The sequence below is a fragment of the Folsomia candida genome, unplaced genomic scaffold (assembly GCF_002217175.1).
Source record: "Folsomia candida strain VU population unplaced genomic scaffold, ASM221717v1 Fcan01_Sc018, whole genome shotgun sequence".
In the NCBI taxonomy this organism is placed as follows: Eukaryota; Metazoa; Arthropoda; class Collembola; order Entomobryomorpha; family Isotomidae; genus Folsomia; species Folsomia candida.
Genome location: NW_019091210.1, coordinates 2,023,528 through 2,038,410, shown reverse-complemented (window position 1 = coordinate 2,038,410; position 14,883 = coordinate 2,023,528). Strand labels below are relative to the sequence as shown.

At 37.4% G+C, this 14,883-nt stretch overlaps 3 protein-coding genes across 9 annotated transcripts; 1 reads left to right on the top strand and 2 right to left on the bottom strand.

The window, feature by feature from the left end:
- Window positions 1-20: 20 nt before the first annotated feature.
- Window positions 21-5,085, bottom strand: LOC110857362. Of its 2 annotated transcripts, XM_022105964.2 has the most exons (4): window positions 4,033-4,998; window positions 3,549-3,876; window positions 1,712-3,157; window positions 21-1,214 (listed from the first exon to the last, which is right to left on the bottom strand). In XM_022105964.2, exons 3-4 carry the CDS (start codon window positions 2,016-2,018, stop codon window positions 736-738), a joined length of 786 nt encoding a protein of 261 aa, XP_021961656.2. In that variant the 5' UTR covers window positions 2,019-3,157; window positions 3,549-3,876; window positions 4,033-4,998; the 3' UTR covers window positions 21-735. The 2 variants fall into 2 exon arrangements, with proteins under 2 accessions (XP_021961656.2, XP_035713517.1); XM_035857624.1 differs by lacking the exon at window positions 21-1,214 and having other exon boundaries at window positions 2,316-3,157; window positions 4,033-5,085.
- A 559-nt stretch (window positions 5,086-5,644) lies between these two features.
- LOC118437993 (gastrula zinc finger protein XlCGF7.1-like) lies at window positions 5,645-8,828 on the top strand. Of its 3 annotated transcripts, none has more exons than XR_004836554.1 (5): window positions 5,645-5,702; window positions 5,834-6,016; window positions 6,087-6,494; window positions 6,568-7,338; window positions 8,674-8,828. XR_004836554.1 is itself a non-coding variant. In XM_035857625.1 (3 exons), exons 1-3 carry the CDS (start codon window positions 5,897-5,899, stop codon window positions 6,964-6,966), a joined length of 927 nt encoding a protein of 308 aa, XP_035713518.1. In that variant the 5' UTR covers window positions 5,709-5,896; the 3' UTR covers window positions 6,967-7,095. The 3 variants fall into 3 exon arrangements, 1 of the variants encoding a protein (XP_035713518.1); XR_004836555.1 differs by having other exon boundaries at window positions 6,568-7,349; XM_035857625.1 differs by lacking the exons at window positions 5,645-5,702; window positions 8,674-8,828 and having other exon boundaries at window positions 5,709-6,016; window positions 6,568-7,095.
- On the bottom strand, window positions 8,751-13,597 carry LOC118437992. 4 transcript variants are annotated; one of them, XM_035857623.1, is made up of 6 exons: window positions 13,308-13,597; window positions 11,833-13,208; window positions 10,855-11,678; window positions 9,358-10,782; window positions 9,111-9,218; window positions 8,751-9,027 (listed from the first exon to the last, which is right to left on the bottom strand). In XM_035857623.1, the coding sequence occupies exons 4-5, from the start codon at window positions 10,777-10,779 to the stop codon at window positions 9,180-9,182; spliced, it is 1,461 nt and encodes a 486-aa protein (XP_035713516.1). In that variant the 5' UTR covers window positions 10,780-10,782; window positions 10,855-11,678; window positions 11,833-13,208; window positions 13,308-13,597; the 3' UTR covers window positions 8,751-9,027; window positions 9,111-9,179. The 4 variants fall into 4 exon arrangements, with proteins under 4 accessions (XP_035713516.1, XP_035713515.1, XP_035713513.1 ...); XM_035857622.1 differs by having other exon boundaries at window positions 9,358-11,144; window positions 11,614-11,678; XM_035857620.1 differs by having other exon boundaries at window positions 9,358-11,678.
- Window positions 13,598-14,883: the final 1,286 nt, after the last annotated feature.

Here is a 14,883-nt window from a genome sequence, read left to right as displayed (position 1 = left end):
CGTCGTGTTTTCAGAATTGACCACTCCACCCAAGAAGAATGACAGGAGGAGGAACGTTCCCAGGAAATTGGCAACTTTCCCGGTTGCGGACACCATTTTTAAGAAAGTTAGTCGACACTTGAACTTTAATCGGCTCGGGAGAAGGGGAGTCAAGTGTCAAGCAACTACAAATTTTCAATCGCCGTTAATCATCTATGTCACAGGATACGAATTAAACATGAATGGCGAATGGTAGACACAGTTTGGCTTCCTGTTTTTTTATGCTTGACCACAATAAAAAATGTAGGTTAAATATGTAGCACGATTAGAAATCCTGCACACGTGGAGGTAATTAACGGAACAGAAAAGTAGGCGGTTCTCGACCTTTTTGGAAAATAATGCACCTACCCATATGAGACCGTTCCAAGCAGTGTTAGGAGGCGTAATATTTCGCCATTTCGAGCCAAAGTGTGCAGAAATTGTGCAAAATCCAGGAAATTGAGTATATAAAACTTTTTTTTAATTTTGTGGGTGCATACACAATTTTCCGATATTTTTAGACATGAACATTTTTTAAATTAAAATTCTGAAAACATTATTCACACCGAATCTACCAAATTGAATTTATTCCAAATATTTCTTCCAATACTAATAATTTTGTTGATGCATACCCAACCCCAATTTAATTACATAATTAACAAACTCAAATTAAAACCCAAGCAAAATATGAAAACACTTATTAAGAAACATAAAAATTTATTTGTCATATGGTCTTCTGTAGCAGGGCCGATGATCAAAGACGACCCTGTCCTTGAATAGGCCGGACATACTGTAGGCTCCCGCAAATCCACATTTATCCTCCTTAAACCAGTCCAGATTCGTGAAACTGCCCCCCTCCGTGACCCACACGCCGAACCAGGCATTCTCCCAGTTGTACCGCTTGTAGTAAACGACCCCATGGAGGTCCATCTTGTGTCGCTTGTTAAGGTTGAACACGAGGACGTTGCAGAGCTGCTCGGTCTGAAATTGGACTTCGTACATGATCCCTTTGAGGAAGCCGGTCTTCGACTCCTTAAGTCGATTGAGCTCTTTACCGATTTCGAAGCCCAGTTGGGCCGCATTTACGAGGCCGCCGAGCACGGAGGTTCCCGTATTTCCAATCTTCTCCCCGATGCCGACAACGGTCTCGGCTCCTTTGACTATGTCCCCGATTACGGACTGTGTCGAAGCAACTCCTGTACAGGGATGAAACATGAACAAAGAAATTTTGATATACTTTTTTACATGAGTTTTTAAATATTTTTTTTTTATTTTTTGAGGTTACGCAGGACGACGATTTGATGCAGCATAGATTTTTAATGTCCGTATATATACGGACATTAAAAATTTACATTTCCTGAAATTTATAAATTTCAGGAAATGTAAATTTTTTTAAATACGCCAATTTCATAAGTTTTGATATTTGGTGCTAATTTTTGGTACTGCAAGACAGTCAATTTGAAAAAAAAAATTGTTCACATTAAATATATTTTGGTAATTTTTTATAAATCGACTGCATATTTTGCAATATCAAAATTTTACTTTACATACATGAAAGCTTCAAAAATTGCATTTAGCTCAAGAAATTGATACAATTCCAGAACTTTGTATTTAAAGACATTGAACAAAGGTATGTAGAATGGGACTTAAAATCTATGCTGGTATAATTCCACCTTAAATTGATATATTATACCCCGGGCAGCCTCGGTTTTTTTAGATCGCTCTGTCACATTGAGGCTGAGATACTTTGCATCCTCCTTGGCGAACTTTTCCTTTGTGTTGTCCGTTTTGGCGATGGCTGCCTCCATTTCTTTGTCGATGGCTTCGAGCTCCTTGGGCGTGAGGGGTTTATCCTCATCCGCCAAGTGACCGCCGGGTAGGGCGAGGAGGAGGACCACACCCACCAGTAATATGGACAGTTTGACAGTTCCCGTCATTATTGGCGTCATTGCGAAGGAGAAGTGGGTCGGTGAATGAACAAATTCAGACGCGTGTGTCATAACCGGGTTTGGAGGACGGGATGTTTATTGTCAACATTTCTAAACAAATAAAAAATCTAGTCCAGGTGAAAATTATGAAGGAAGCTTTACGCGTGCCACTCATTAAATTTAACAATTCATAAGGAAATAAGTAACTAATTGGTAACCTACATTTTTAAAAATCAATTGTGCGTACAATGAAAATCAGAGCTTATTTATTTGGCTTGATTTATGCATGAATAAAAAAGTGGCCAGCAGAAAAGTATGGTTTTCAAATGTAACGAATTAACTTTTCAGCAATTCTTCCAAAGTTCAAAATTAGTCATGTATATAATTTATGTGTACATGGTTGGTTATTTTCATCCAGGAATTTGACAACTTTTCGTTTGTTGGTTGTTAAAAAATGCAACCTTAATTACTTAAACGTGATAACTTCGTCTTAACAAATATGTATGTACCTGCGTAAGTAATAATTAAGTATGTAATCTATCAGAACACACGATCAGTAAAAAATTGTCACTGCGGTAAACAAAACAACTAAATAATACAAAATTTGTGTTATTATGAGCAATATTATTATTATGATAAATATTTTTATCGCGTAAAATTTCTGGAAATGTGTTTCATATTCATGCATCATTTTCAATTGTGACAATTTACTACGCTATGTCATCAGCAGAAGCGACACCGTCCAGTTCAAACAGTAATCCAGGACACTCAACGAGGTCAAGTGATCCACAAAATTATCCCCGAATCGAATCTTTAACGGGGGAAATGATTTCGCAATCTTCCTCGCTTCACTTTTCCTCCCCAGGTTTTCCATCTTCCTCCACGTTTCCGTCACCTCGACCGAAACGGAGTACACGCGGCCAACTGAGGCGAGATCAACCCCCACCGTGAGAAGAAAATCCATGAGCATCATGATAAAAAATGACAAGCCGGCCAACGAGATTTCTTCGTGCAGTCGGATGATGACGTAAAGTGCGAAAACGATCCCGTTCGAGGCGACGCAGTAAAGCCCGGGAATGAATACATTTCTGAACATGATGTTCATCTGTGCGACCAAAAGGCGACATGCGTTGTACTTCCGGAGTGACGTGATTGCTCGAGTTTCACTCTGGCCTTGTGTAGAAAAGACGTCATTATGTAGCATCAATTTTCTAGATGTACAAAAAAAACAAAAATTCACTATGAAAATACTGGGCACATTCACGACAACTTTCGCATGGTTTAAAATATGGCAAATTTAAGGTATTAAAATGGCTTGCAAAGTTTTGCTAAATTGGCTGTATGCCGAAAACTTTGAGCTAGAAACCCGGGAGGTTTTCTATTGAAAAATTTATTTCGCAAATTTAACTGCTTCTAAGACTGTTTTGCCACCGATCTTACCATATAAAATACATTTTTGATGTGAGTGCGTACATTATCGACTTTCAGCTGATACTTTGCTTGCAATTTTCGCAAAAAAACCTTAATTTTTTATAACCTTAAGCTTGTCAATATGTACATATTATTTCCAATTTTTGCCGCCATACAAGTACATATTCTTACCCTGACATTACAGACAGATATTCTTGTAACGATATTCCCATGCATAACAGATAACTGGCAAGGATTAGCCCTGCAGGTGGCGCTGCATGGAAATACATCCCAGCATCAATTAGTATCCCAATCATGCCGAGAAAGTCGATCGGTCCTGGCGATTCCTGATTTAAGCAAGCAGACCGCATCGATCCAAGGTATGGCGGAGTACAAGGAGCAAAATATAATTGGACTCCCACAAGGATTCCCATCGACATGCAGGATGCGTTTGCCAAGACAAATACCACTTTTGCATACGTGACACCATTTCGAATCTTGTCACACAAGTTGTCGACATCTAAATATGAGGAAAAATTAATTTTTGAACACGATTTCAATTTTAACTGTAATTTCACGTACCCTAAATTGATTTGTAAAAAAACGAATTATTCAGGCATAGATGTTTAAATTTTCTAAGTATAATTGTAAATTTTCTAAGTAAAAGCTTACTAACTTCCCAACAAATTCGTTTCAAACTGTAAGAATCCATTGAGCAGGCAGAGCCCGTCGTCTTCCCAGAGAAAAAATGTTAATCGACAAACGCCCGCCGTAAAGTAGGCAAAGATTATAACTGCACCGACTAGCATATTCTGAAGTGTGATTTTGTCTCGATTAAGTAGTAAATGTGCGCACATTAAAAACAGATAAGCTACGTTGGATAGCAGGGTCACTTTATAAACTCGATTCGACCTGGAACCAAGTAGTTGAAGGGATTCAGATTTTTCATCGTATTTGTACGGAATACAAAAACTAAGGTTGCACAAGTTCGTAGGGTACACCCAATAAAAGAAGTAGGATTGTCCTTTGGACAACATTGCTACATTCTCGTACGAAATTGTTGAGTGATCTGATGAAAAATATGTACCGTGGAGTACAGTTCAACTTTATATACCACAAGGTCATGCATCCAAGTTTACATCACTTTGTATGCACCAGTGGCCTTGGTGTTACAAAATTTTACCGTGAAACTCTTGCCAGCAGTGGCCGCGGAAGCGTGGGGACGGAGGGACAATATCCACACGGTTGTTCGAACTCCCCATCTTATATAAACCCATCCCTTCCTTATCCAACAATGTGAATGTGGCCGCGAGTCCGAGGCCACTGGAATGCACTGTTTAAACCCCGTTTAAGCTTTGCCCTTTTCTATAATTCACGAAGGATGAGTTTGTACACAAAGCTCAGATTAAAATAGCGATTAATAGTCGCTCGCTAGAGGTAATGATGATGACGATGCAGGTAAATATTTACATACATACATGCATAGGTCAACTAAACCTTAGTTTTGTATATACGGCTTGCATACATAATTGCTGGTCTAGTATTGATAAGGTATGTAAGTAAACATATTTAAACGGTGCATTTAATAATACCTGACAACACAAGTAGCAGGCTACACTCGAGAAAGACTACACTAAAGAAATTTGACACCGGATTATCACCGACCGGTGAGTACATCTGACTCTACCGGATGGTGATCATATGTCACTGGCTCGGTGACAGTGTATGACCAAGCGGAAGCGTACATAAATATTACTACTGGAATGGTAACCACCTCGCTACCCAGGGCCAGTGATCCGTAGTCGTGTTTGTTTGTTACCGTACTTTCTAGAGTGTACATTTCCAAATTTTGATCAGACTAGTGTCAATCTATCACAAATATAATTGCTATGAAATTTGCACCAGGTGCCAGTCACTATCTGTCAATCCTAAGGTTTGGCAGAGATATTTCCATCCAAGGAGGAGAAAAATGCGCAGTAAATTTAGAAAGTGTAAAATTCGCCAACTTTAAGACGCGTTTTATCCTGTATGTATGTAGATATGTATTCTGTATAATTTTACGAAATAAAGTTGGTGATTGGATCTCCTCCTGTGTGCGAAACTCATCCCAAAAATTAGATTCTTAAAATTATTAATGATCGCAGTATTTATGCAAGGTCCCAAGGGATGGTTGGTTATTTTTATACAGGAATGTATCAAATTTCCACTCTATACTAAAACCTATGGTTGAAAAACGTAACCTTTTTCATACCAATCACGAAGCAACATTAACTTCACGTATTCACTTACTCACCTGAAGCAGCACCTGAATGATTACTTTATTTAAACAATCCTACACAACGCACGGTAAGAAAGCCAAGAACCAAATAGTACAAAACTTATTTCTTGATATGTAAACATTACGTATCTTTAAGAATTGCCAGACATGTGTTTCATGTTCCTGAATTCTGTCAAAACGGTTGCATTTTTTCTCGCAGACGCCAATCATTTTTTGTGAATATATATGCACAAATCTGCAAACTAAAAAATACCGAATCCGCATGGATCTGAAGCAAGGAAGGAAGTGGGAATGTCCAAAGTGCTCGAAATCGTTTAAAACCCATGGCGATTTGAATAGACATATCGCCAGGCACGATCCTGATGGAAACGTCAAATGTGAGGTAAGCGTGCCAATCTACAAAAATGAAACCAATTTTACAATCCGTATTTGTCAACTGCTGTCTTGTCCAGGTTTGTGGCTTGCTTTCCAAAAACCGAGTCGCCTTATCTTCCCACGTGGTGAGGATTCACAGCAACCGGAAGCGACCAAGCTGCAACACGTGCCATCGCATGTTTTCCAATTCGACCAACTTACGGGAACATATTAAAGCCGCCCACAACACGAAGGAGCGACCTCGTTTCCCATGTACGTTTCCCGGCTGTGAGAAAAGCTACCTAAATAAGGGACACATTTCGCGACACGTAAATTATGAACACGCCCAGAATCCGGTCCGATTTCCGTGTACCCTTTGCGGAAACGAATTTAAAGCGAGGTTTGAACTTGAGCAACACATTTCCACCCACACGACCGAAAAGCCTTACAATTGTGCCACGTGTGGGATGAGTTTCGCCCAAATGAGGAAGATGAAAAGCCACGAGGTATTTAAATAAATATGTCAGAAACTGGGTAAAAAATTACCAATACATACATACATTCATATTGGTTTTATAGAAGATGCATTTGGAAAAATCTGCCCGAGAATCAAATTGTCACCTCTGTCCCCGGACCTTCTTATGGAGACGTGGTCTACAACGCCACATCCGAGTTGCGCATGAAAATCAGAGGAATTATCCCTGCGCATTTTGTGACAAGAGATTTTCCATCTCATCCGAATTGAAGCGTCACGTGGAGGTGAAACATGCTACGAGTAATGAAATGATCCATTCCTGCGACAAATGCGAGTATAAAAGTTTCTCGAAGTACAATTTGGCTAATCACACAAGAAGGCACAAGGCTGCTAGTCATGAATGTTACTTCTGTCAGAAGAAATTCGTCTTTTTTTCAGAATTTGTCAGACATTGTCGAATTCATACTTTAGAAAAGATAAAATACTCATGTACTCGTACGTAATGGGCGTACCGATCAAAAATTTACGAATGTTTACTAAATTTGCAACATTTTTCAAAACTTTTTCTTAGAAATCCATGGGATTTAGTAACAAAATACATAGTAACTTGACATGTTGCTACTTATCTAGAATATTGCCCTAACTGTATTACTACGCGAAATAAGTATGCACGTTGTTGTATATAAATGCGTCCACTTGAACACGTAACCTTACGTAAAATATTAGAGTAGAGTGAATTTTGTGCAATTGGGCGGAGACAAAACCTATTCTTAAACTGAATACCTGAAAATCGCTTATTACCTAGAAATGTTCTTAACGTGTAGTACTAAATGCCTTCCTTATTTAAAGGTTCACCTAAAGTATTTGATTATGAGGTTGTATGCAAGTATTGTATAAGTTTATCGGCTAGGCCAAAACAATTCGCAACGTTTTTGATCACCCATTACTAGGGTTGCCGCGGGTAGCGAAAATGCTACCCGTTACCCGACCCGTTACCCGCTGCCCAACTACCCGTACCCGCACGGGTACCCGTGCGGGTACCCGTTACCCGCTACCCGTTATAAGAATTAAGTTAAAAACTAACCAACCTTCATAATATCTCTGATTTAATCAATTATTTCCTCATTTGGGTTGTTCAGTAGTTTGAGATAATGCTGTGCAAGTAATGAATGCGATAATTTGCTAGATGTCATTAGATGTTTCTAAAACCAAACTTTTTGGCTTACAATGGAACCTTTTTCAAGCTACACCTGAATTTCTTATATCAAAATTATATCAAAAAATCAAGCCAAAAATTAGAAATTATCACTTATCTTCCCGTTGAATATCCCGTTTAAAGAAAACTATTGGGTGGCAGAGTTCAAAGTTAGCCTTAGTTTTCGTTAAGTGGAGGAAAAAGAAGCAGAACATTTACTTAAAAATTGAATTTTGCAGCCAATATTTTTCTTCAAAGTGGGCACTCAACGGAAAGTATCACGCGATTCCTAATTTTTTGCTGGACTTTCTGATATAAATACTCGCTAGAGAATCTTGGTGTACCTTGAAAAAAGGTCAATGTTTAGTTTGATTTTTTGAAATTTTGACTTCAATGAAGTTTTCATTAAAAAAATTGCTACCAATAAAATTTTTGCTTTCAATCTGATTCAGAATTTTCATCTTCAAAGCATAAATTAAAATCTCGTTGGTCTTACAAAATACATACACACAAACACAAGTCAAATTATTATGACAACTGATATTTTACAGCAGGTAAATTACATATACCTGAGAATTACTGAGAAACAATAATTTATCCGCATTTTCGGAACGTGAAAAGCATTTGAGGCTGCCGTAGGCTTCTGTGGTTTCGAAAAAGACACGCTCGCTATAAGCGCTAGTTTATGGCAAATTTTGAAGTGATAAATATTAAATTGAAGCTTTTGTTGGTAAATGCACTAACTTGCTGCTAACTTTCTTTGTGAACTGATTTATGTCGGAAATTAAATAAAAACTGAACTACCCGATACCCGTGCGGGTAGTTCTCGCTACCCGCAGATAACGGGTACCCGCAAGAATCGTGCGGGTATGCGGGTAACGGGTACCCGCAAGAATCGTGCGGGTATGCGGGTAACGGGTACCCGCAAGAATCGTGCGGGTATGCGGGTAACGGGTACCCGACCCGTTACCCGCGGCAACCCTACCCATTACATAATCAAATGCATTATTCCTAGTAAAATTTAGTAATCATATTTCCCAAGTACATACTTTATCAGAAAGTAAGTAGTTAGGTTTGAAATACATACATAAATTTGGAAAGTTTATGCTTATTTATTACGTAATTAAAAATTACAATTACTTAAATATTGGCCAACTTATTAATCATAAAGTCAAAACAGCGTGGGTTATAGCTTCACTTATTATTATCAAATAATATTACACAGTTTTATCAACCTTTATCTGATAGAAGTTTTGAAATATTTGTCATTTATTGCACACAAATTATCGTAGCGAAATAAAAATATTTGAAATCTTCAAAAATGCATTCCAGCCCAGGTGGTTTACCCAATCACGCTATTCAAACACCCCTTAAAAGAGCAAATTTTATGTTGTAATTATAATAGAAAGTCAATGGGTTGAGCAGGTATAACATATTTAACTATGAGCTTACCAAAAAAATCACGAGATAAATACGCCAATAAATTATTTACTTCAAACCATTCCGTCGGATTTATTAAGGTCATTCCGCCTTCTGCATTTTGGTTGGACTGCTCCCGTCCTGCAAATCATGCGTGGTAATATTTAGTGTAATATATCACATATTCAGTAATATTTATATTAATATTTTCACGATTACATCATAAAATTTTACACCATGCTAAAAACATAATTAAGTATCTATGTATGTATATATGTACCAGCATTTCCTCCTCGTTATAATGGCCAACTTTCCACTCCGATATTTCAAAATCCTTGCATTCCTCCATCCAATAACGTTCGATTTTTTCGAAATGTTCCCACGTAAACATATTGTAAATGGCTTGGCACTTCCTTAACATTTGTCGTTGAGCAATAGGGTAGCCATAGGCAAACATTTGTATTGCTAAATCGGCAGTGTTAACGAAAAAATTAAAATTTCTACATTCCTCAGAATTGCCAATTTTTCCCCTACACATTCCTCCTTGCTGTCTAATTTTGCATTCGATACAATTCTCTCGGCGACCATCGTCCGTCACAATGCAGGCGTGGTAATCTTCAAACAGTATTTTCACATTTTCCAGAGGAACTTCCAAATTTCCAGGGAAAACGATTTCCGGATGTGTCCATGCTGAACATTGATGACAGTAAGATACGTCCCAGTCGGAGCTGTCAGCTTCAAGTTTTTTCAGGTTATAGACACGATTGATTTTTTCGTTGTTATGCCATATTTTTTGCTCGGCAAGGAGCCACCACTCGTCCGTAGCATCCACAGATAATAACCTTTGCTGTGAATGCTCTCGGAAATATATTTTCGTGCCAAGATTTATGAATGTACTTTCTTCCATGGAGGTAATATCGTGAAGCATTACGGAAATTGTGCTTGCTCCGTAGCGGTTTTCTTTTGCATATTTACTTCTCATATTGTCACTTATCGAACTTGTGTCAACGCCAAAGTAGATGAGGCCTTGTGGACAAATATCTGACTTCTTGACCGGATCGGTGGCTCTTTTTCCAATAAATTCTATAGAGTCTGGATCTGTCAGCATGTTCTGTAAGGCGACACTAGTTGTGCAGTGCTTAATCTTTAAGTCGAATAACTTTAGTTTTATTGAAAATTTATTGGCACTGGGACAGTTGCACATTTTCATTTCGTTAGGAAACTGATTGCAACCAGAGACATCCTGCCATACGATAAGTGGTAACTTGACGTCAGGGAAATGATTCAAATTAAAAAAGTGTTCAGGCAGCAGATTGTGCATCGCTGTCAAAACGGAGACTAATTCTTTGTTGACATCTTGGTTCTTGTTGTTGCATAAAAACTCGCAGATTAGAGAAACGTTGTTTCCTAATATTTTGCTGGATATGCGTGAACACTGGTTATTTTTTTCCCTGTTAAGTGCCTGACACAATTTTGCTAAGAAAGGGATTAAAATGGATTTATGTGCGAATTCAGAAATGTGTACGATTTCCTTGGACAACTCGAGTACCATTAGTTTTTTAATTACGGCGTCAAAATCTTTAATACCGGCTATCGTATCTTCATAATTTGCCCCAATTTTCGCCAGTGAATTTTCAAGTGATGACTTTATATCTGCACATATTTTTAAGTTGGATGTCGTTACGAGAAATGACAAATCCATGATCTGCATTGAAAATAGGGTGATATTAATTGTTGTATGTATGTATCTGTTGCAACCAGTTTGAAAAAAAACTACCAAGCTGTCAGGGTTGTATTTTGTTGTTTTATTTTTTCAGCATTTATGTAGCAGGCAGTGAGTTTTATATGGAGTACATAAACTTGAAAAAGTATGTTTAACTCAAACTCTTTAATCCGATTACGGTGGAAATGTTTACAGTACAGCTGAGAAGTTGTGTGATACTGAACTAATGTTGCGTAAGAAAGCCTAAGTGATGAAAGGGTTGAAATTCCGTCCCTCTTTTTTACATTCATATATGGTCCATCCATTAGGCACTTTGTTGTAAGGGCCAAATAATGAACCAGCCCCTGTGCATGACAAATGGTAAGCTTAAAAACAGGGAAATAATGCAACGCATAAGAAAATTTTCTTATACATACATATGTACATATGTAGTTGGATAGAAATACAATGTTTGCCAGTATATGTATGCATATATACACCAACGCATTAAAGGTTTGTATGAAAATCTTTACTTATATAGGCAGAGAGAAAAAGTTTCCTTCATGTGTCATGGGGTTCTTACTCATTTAGCTTTTCTTAGGAAATGTAATGAGGATGTCAGAGAAATTGCGACTTTATAGGAAATTTACAGCATTACGTTTAATATTTATGCTACCCTTAATATACTCCTCGCGATGTAATCCTCATTAAAATTATCTATTCGGGGAAAAAAGTATCAACCATTGTCGCAAAGGGAATTGAATTACGATGAGTTAAATAGGGCCCCATACACATATTTATTTAATACAAGTCAATTATAATTTATAAACGTACACTATTGTGGCATGTCTGTATTGAAGTCATTCTGCCTTGTGTATCTTGGCTGGACTGCTCTCGTCCTGCAAATCATTCGTGGTAATATTTAATATAATATAATATTTCACATATTCGTAATACATACATGAGTAATTGTGTTTTTGGCATAGTCAAAAATTTTGTGATTTAATCTTTAAAATATGTGTTATGTACCAGTACAGGTACATATTCATGTACCTGTATTTCTTCATGATGGCCAACTTTCCACTCAAGTATTTCAAAATCCGTGCATTCCTCAATCCAATAACGTTCAATTTTTTCGAACTGCGACCCCGTAAACATACTGTAACAGGCTTGGCACTTCGTTAATAGTTGTCTTTTAGCAATTGGGTAGTTATAGGCAAACATTTGTATAGCTAAATTGGCAGTACTGTCAAATAAAAAATTAAAATTTCTCCATTTATTAGAGAAATCGCCGAGCTTCCCACTGCACTCGCCTTTTTCCTTTCTAATTTGGCATTCGATACATTTCTCTCGGCGACCATCCTGCGTCACAATACAGACGTGGTGATTTTCAAACAATATTTTCACATTTTCCAGAGGAATGTCCAAATTTCCAGGGATAACGATTTCTGGATGTGTCCATGCCGAACAATTTTCACAGTGAGATATTTCACAGTCGGAATTATCACTTTCAAGTTTATGTAGGTTGACGACCCGACTGCTTTCTTCTTTCTTATCGTTACGCCAAGTTTTTTCCTCGGCAAGGAGCTATATTTTCGTGCCAAGATTCACGAGTGCACATTTATCCATGGAAGTAATATCGCGAAGCATTACAGAAATTGTGGTTGCTCCGTAGCGGTTTTCTTTTGCATATTTACTTCTCACATTTGCAGGTATTGAAGTTGTATCAACGCCAAAATAGATAAGGCCTTGTGGACAAATATCTGCCTTCTTGGCCGGCTCTTTTTGCAATGAATTTTATGGAGTCTGAATCCTTCAACATGTTCCGCAAGGCGTCACTAGTACTGCAGTGCTTTAACGTTAAGTCAGACAATTTGAGTTTGAAAGAAAATTTCTTGTCATCTGGACAGTCGCACATTTTCATTTCGTTAGGAAAATGGTCACAACCAAGGACATCTTGCCATGCGATAAGTGGTAACTTGACGTCAGGAAAATGATCCACGTGCCAAAAGTTTTCAGGCAACAAGTTGTGCAGTGCTGTCAAAACTGAGACCAATTCTTTATTGACGTCCTGATTGCTGGAATGGGATAAAAACTCGCAAATTTGTGAGAAAATGTTTCGTAATATATATGTAGTTCCATATGTAAGAACACTGGTTATTTTTTTTCCTGTTAAGTGCCTGACATAATTTTGCTAAGAAAGGGATCAAAATGAATTTATGCACGAACTCTGAAATATTTTTGGATTTCTGGAATAATTCGAGTTCAATCAGTTTTTTGATTACGTCTTCAAAATGTTTAACGCCAGTTATCGTTTCTTGATAATCTAATCCAATCTTCGCCAGTGATGCTTCCATTGATGACTGAATGTTTGCACATATTTCTAAGTTGGATTCAGTGATGAGAAGTGAAATATCCATGATCTGAATCTAAAAGAGGGTGATATAATGAAATGCGTTGTTACGTATGTGCATACATACATACATATCTTTTAAATACAGATAATTTAAAGAAACATATGTACGTACCAAGTTGTCAAGTATATGGAGCAAGCTTAAAAAAGTCAATGTAAAACTCTTTAATCTGTCTGATTTACAGACATATTTTTACCTCAGTTGAGTTGTCTTACGGAACTAATGAATAACGTTGGGTTAGAAACCATAAGTGAGGAAAGGGTTAAAAGTTCGTTTATTTAGTCGGTATACTCCTTGGGAACTTTGCTGTACATAAATAACAGGACCAAATAATTAACTAATCACAATGAAAGACAGATGGTAACCATTACAGCAAAACTTGGCTTAAAAACAGAGCAATAATGCAGCACTATATAAGAAACTTTCTTACGGAGAAATGCAAGGCTTGTCCGTATAAATATGTTCATATGTAAAGTATAACATGCATGAAGTTAAAGGTTTGTATGCAAATCTTTATTTATAGAAAAAAGAGAACTTTCCTTCACGGTTTTCTTACTCGTTTCGCTTTTCCCCTGTCTGCAAGTTGATTTTCATGTAAACGCGTGTGTAAAATATCCCTTGTTCATAGTATCCGTTAATTTTAGCATTTTTGGATATGGGCCGTCCATTAATTATATAACGCGATAGGGTTATGGCTCCAATGCTATCGGGCCAATGTTACACATGCACAACGGGGGGATGGAGGGGGTCAAGAAAATCGCGATTTTTGCATTAAGTAATTCGTCAGTGAAATCATATCACAATTTATTTTATGCTACTTTAGCTTCCAAATTTAAAATTTTCAAAGAATATCTGTACTGCATTACATAAACAAATTTCATAATGCAGTGGCTATACGGGAAATATACTATTAGTTCAATTTCTTTTTCCGAGATATGTATCCTTCGTAGAGAAAGTGCGAAAAAAGAATCACATAAGAGACGAACATGAACATCCCATTTCTGCTGCTTTCATACGAAAGGGCACACTCCTGACCGTTCCCTGGAAGCAAAAACATGTCAGCTTTATCGTCCTTTTTAAAAAGAAAAGGTCTCACATTTTACTGTGGCGGCGTAAATGTGAAGAGCGCATCCCACTACAAATTGTGCGATTTGTAGAAGAGTTATTGCCATTGCTAATGGTCTCGGAATCTTGTATGACAAGGCCTACATTAAAAACAAAAATATTAAGGGAACCATGAAACAGAACTTGTACAAGCTTTCTGAGCATTCAGTACGAGTTTCTCATGTGAAAAAAATTAAATTTGCAGGCTTCGCAAATTTTAGTTAATTGGCTTGAAAACTAATTTGATTATGACTCGTCTAATCTAATCGTTTATATTTTGAAAATATACGAGCTCGCATTAAATATTCAAAAAATACTCGAATCCTCTTTTCTCAATCATACCGAAAGGGCGAAATATGTGTACATTATCCTAAAAAGTTTAAAAAAATACGTGTGTATCTGTACATATAGTAGTTGAAATTTTCGAAATTATAACTAACGAAGGAATTTATTCATACGTGTGCGCAAAAAGATTCATTGTGCCATAATATCGTAAAATAGGGTCGGTCCACGTCAATACCCATGATCGAGCGAGAGTCATGAGAGCGGAGATGTTGTCTCTCCACTCCGAGCGACACTACTGATG

What these genes read in the sequence shown, in the direction of transcription:
- LOC110857362 (XM_035857624.1), bottom strand. Translation starts at nt 4,393, where the DNA reads ATGTTGTCCAAAGGACAATCCTACTTCTTTTATTGGGTGTACCCTACG. An exon ending in TGAAACGAATTTGTTGGGAA is followed by an intron (nt 3,877 to 4,032) that starts GTTAGTAAGCTT and finishes CCTCATATTTAG; the next exon opens with ATGTCGACAACTTGTGTGAC. An exon ending in TATCTGTCTGTAATGTCAGG is followed by an intron (nt 3,158 to 3,548) that starts GTAAGAATATGT and finishes TTGTACATCTAG; the next exon opens with AAAATTGATGCTACATAATG.
- LOC118437993 (XM_035857625.1), top strand. Translation starts at nt 5,897, where the DNA reads ATGGATCTGAAGCAAGGAAGGAAGTGGGAATGTCCAAAGTGCTCGAAA. An exon ending in ATGGAAACGTCAAATGTGAG is followed by an intron (nt 6,017 to 6,086) that starts GTAAGCGTGCCA and finishes TGTCTTGTCCAG; the next exon opens with GTTTGTGGCTTGCTTTCCAA. An exon ending in GGAAGATGAAAAGCCACGAG is followed by an intron (nt 6,495 to 6,567) that starts GTATTTAAATAA and finishes TTGGTTTTATAG; the next exon opens with AAGATGCATTTGGAAAAATC.
- LOC118437992 (XM_035857620.1), bottom strand. Translation starts at nt 10,788, where the DNA reads ATGCAGATCATGGATTTGTCATTTCTCGTAACGACATCCAACTTAAAA. An exon ending in ATAACGAGGAGGAAATGCTG is followed by an intron (nt 9,219 to 9,357) that starts GTACATATATAC and finishes CATGATTTGCAG; the next exon opens with GACGGGAGCAGTCCAACCAA.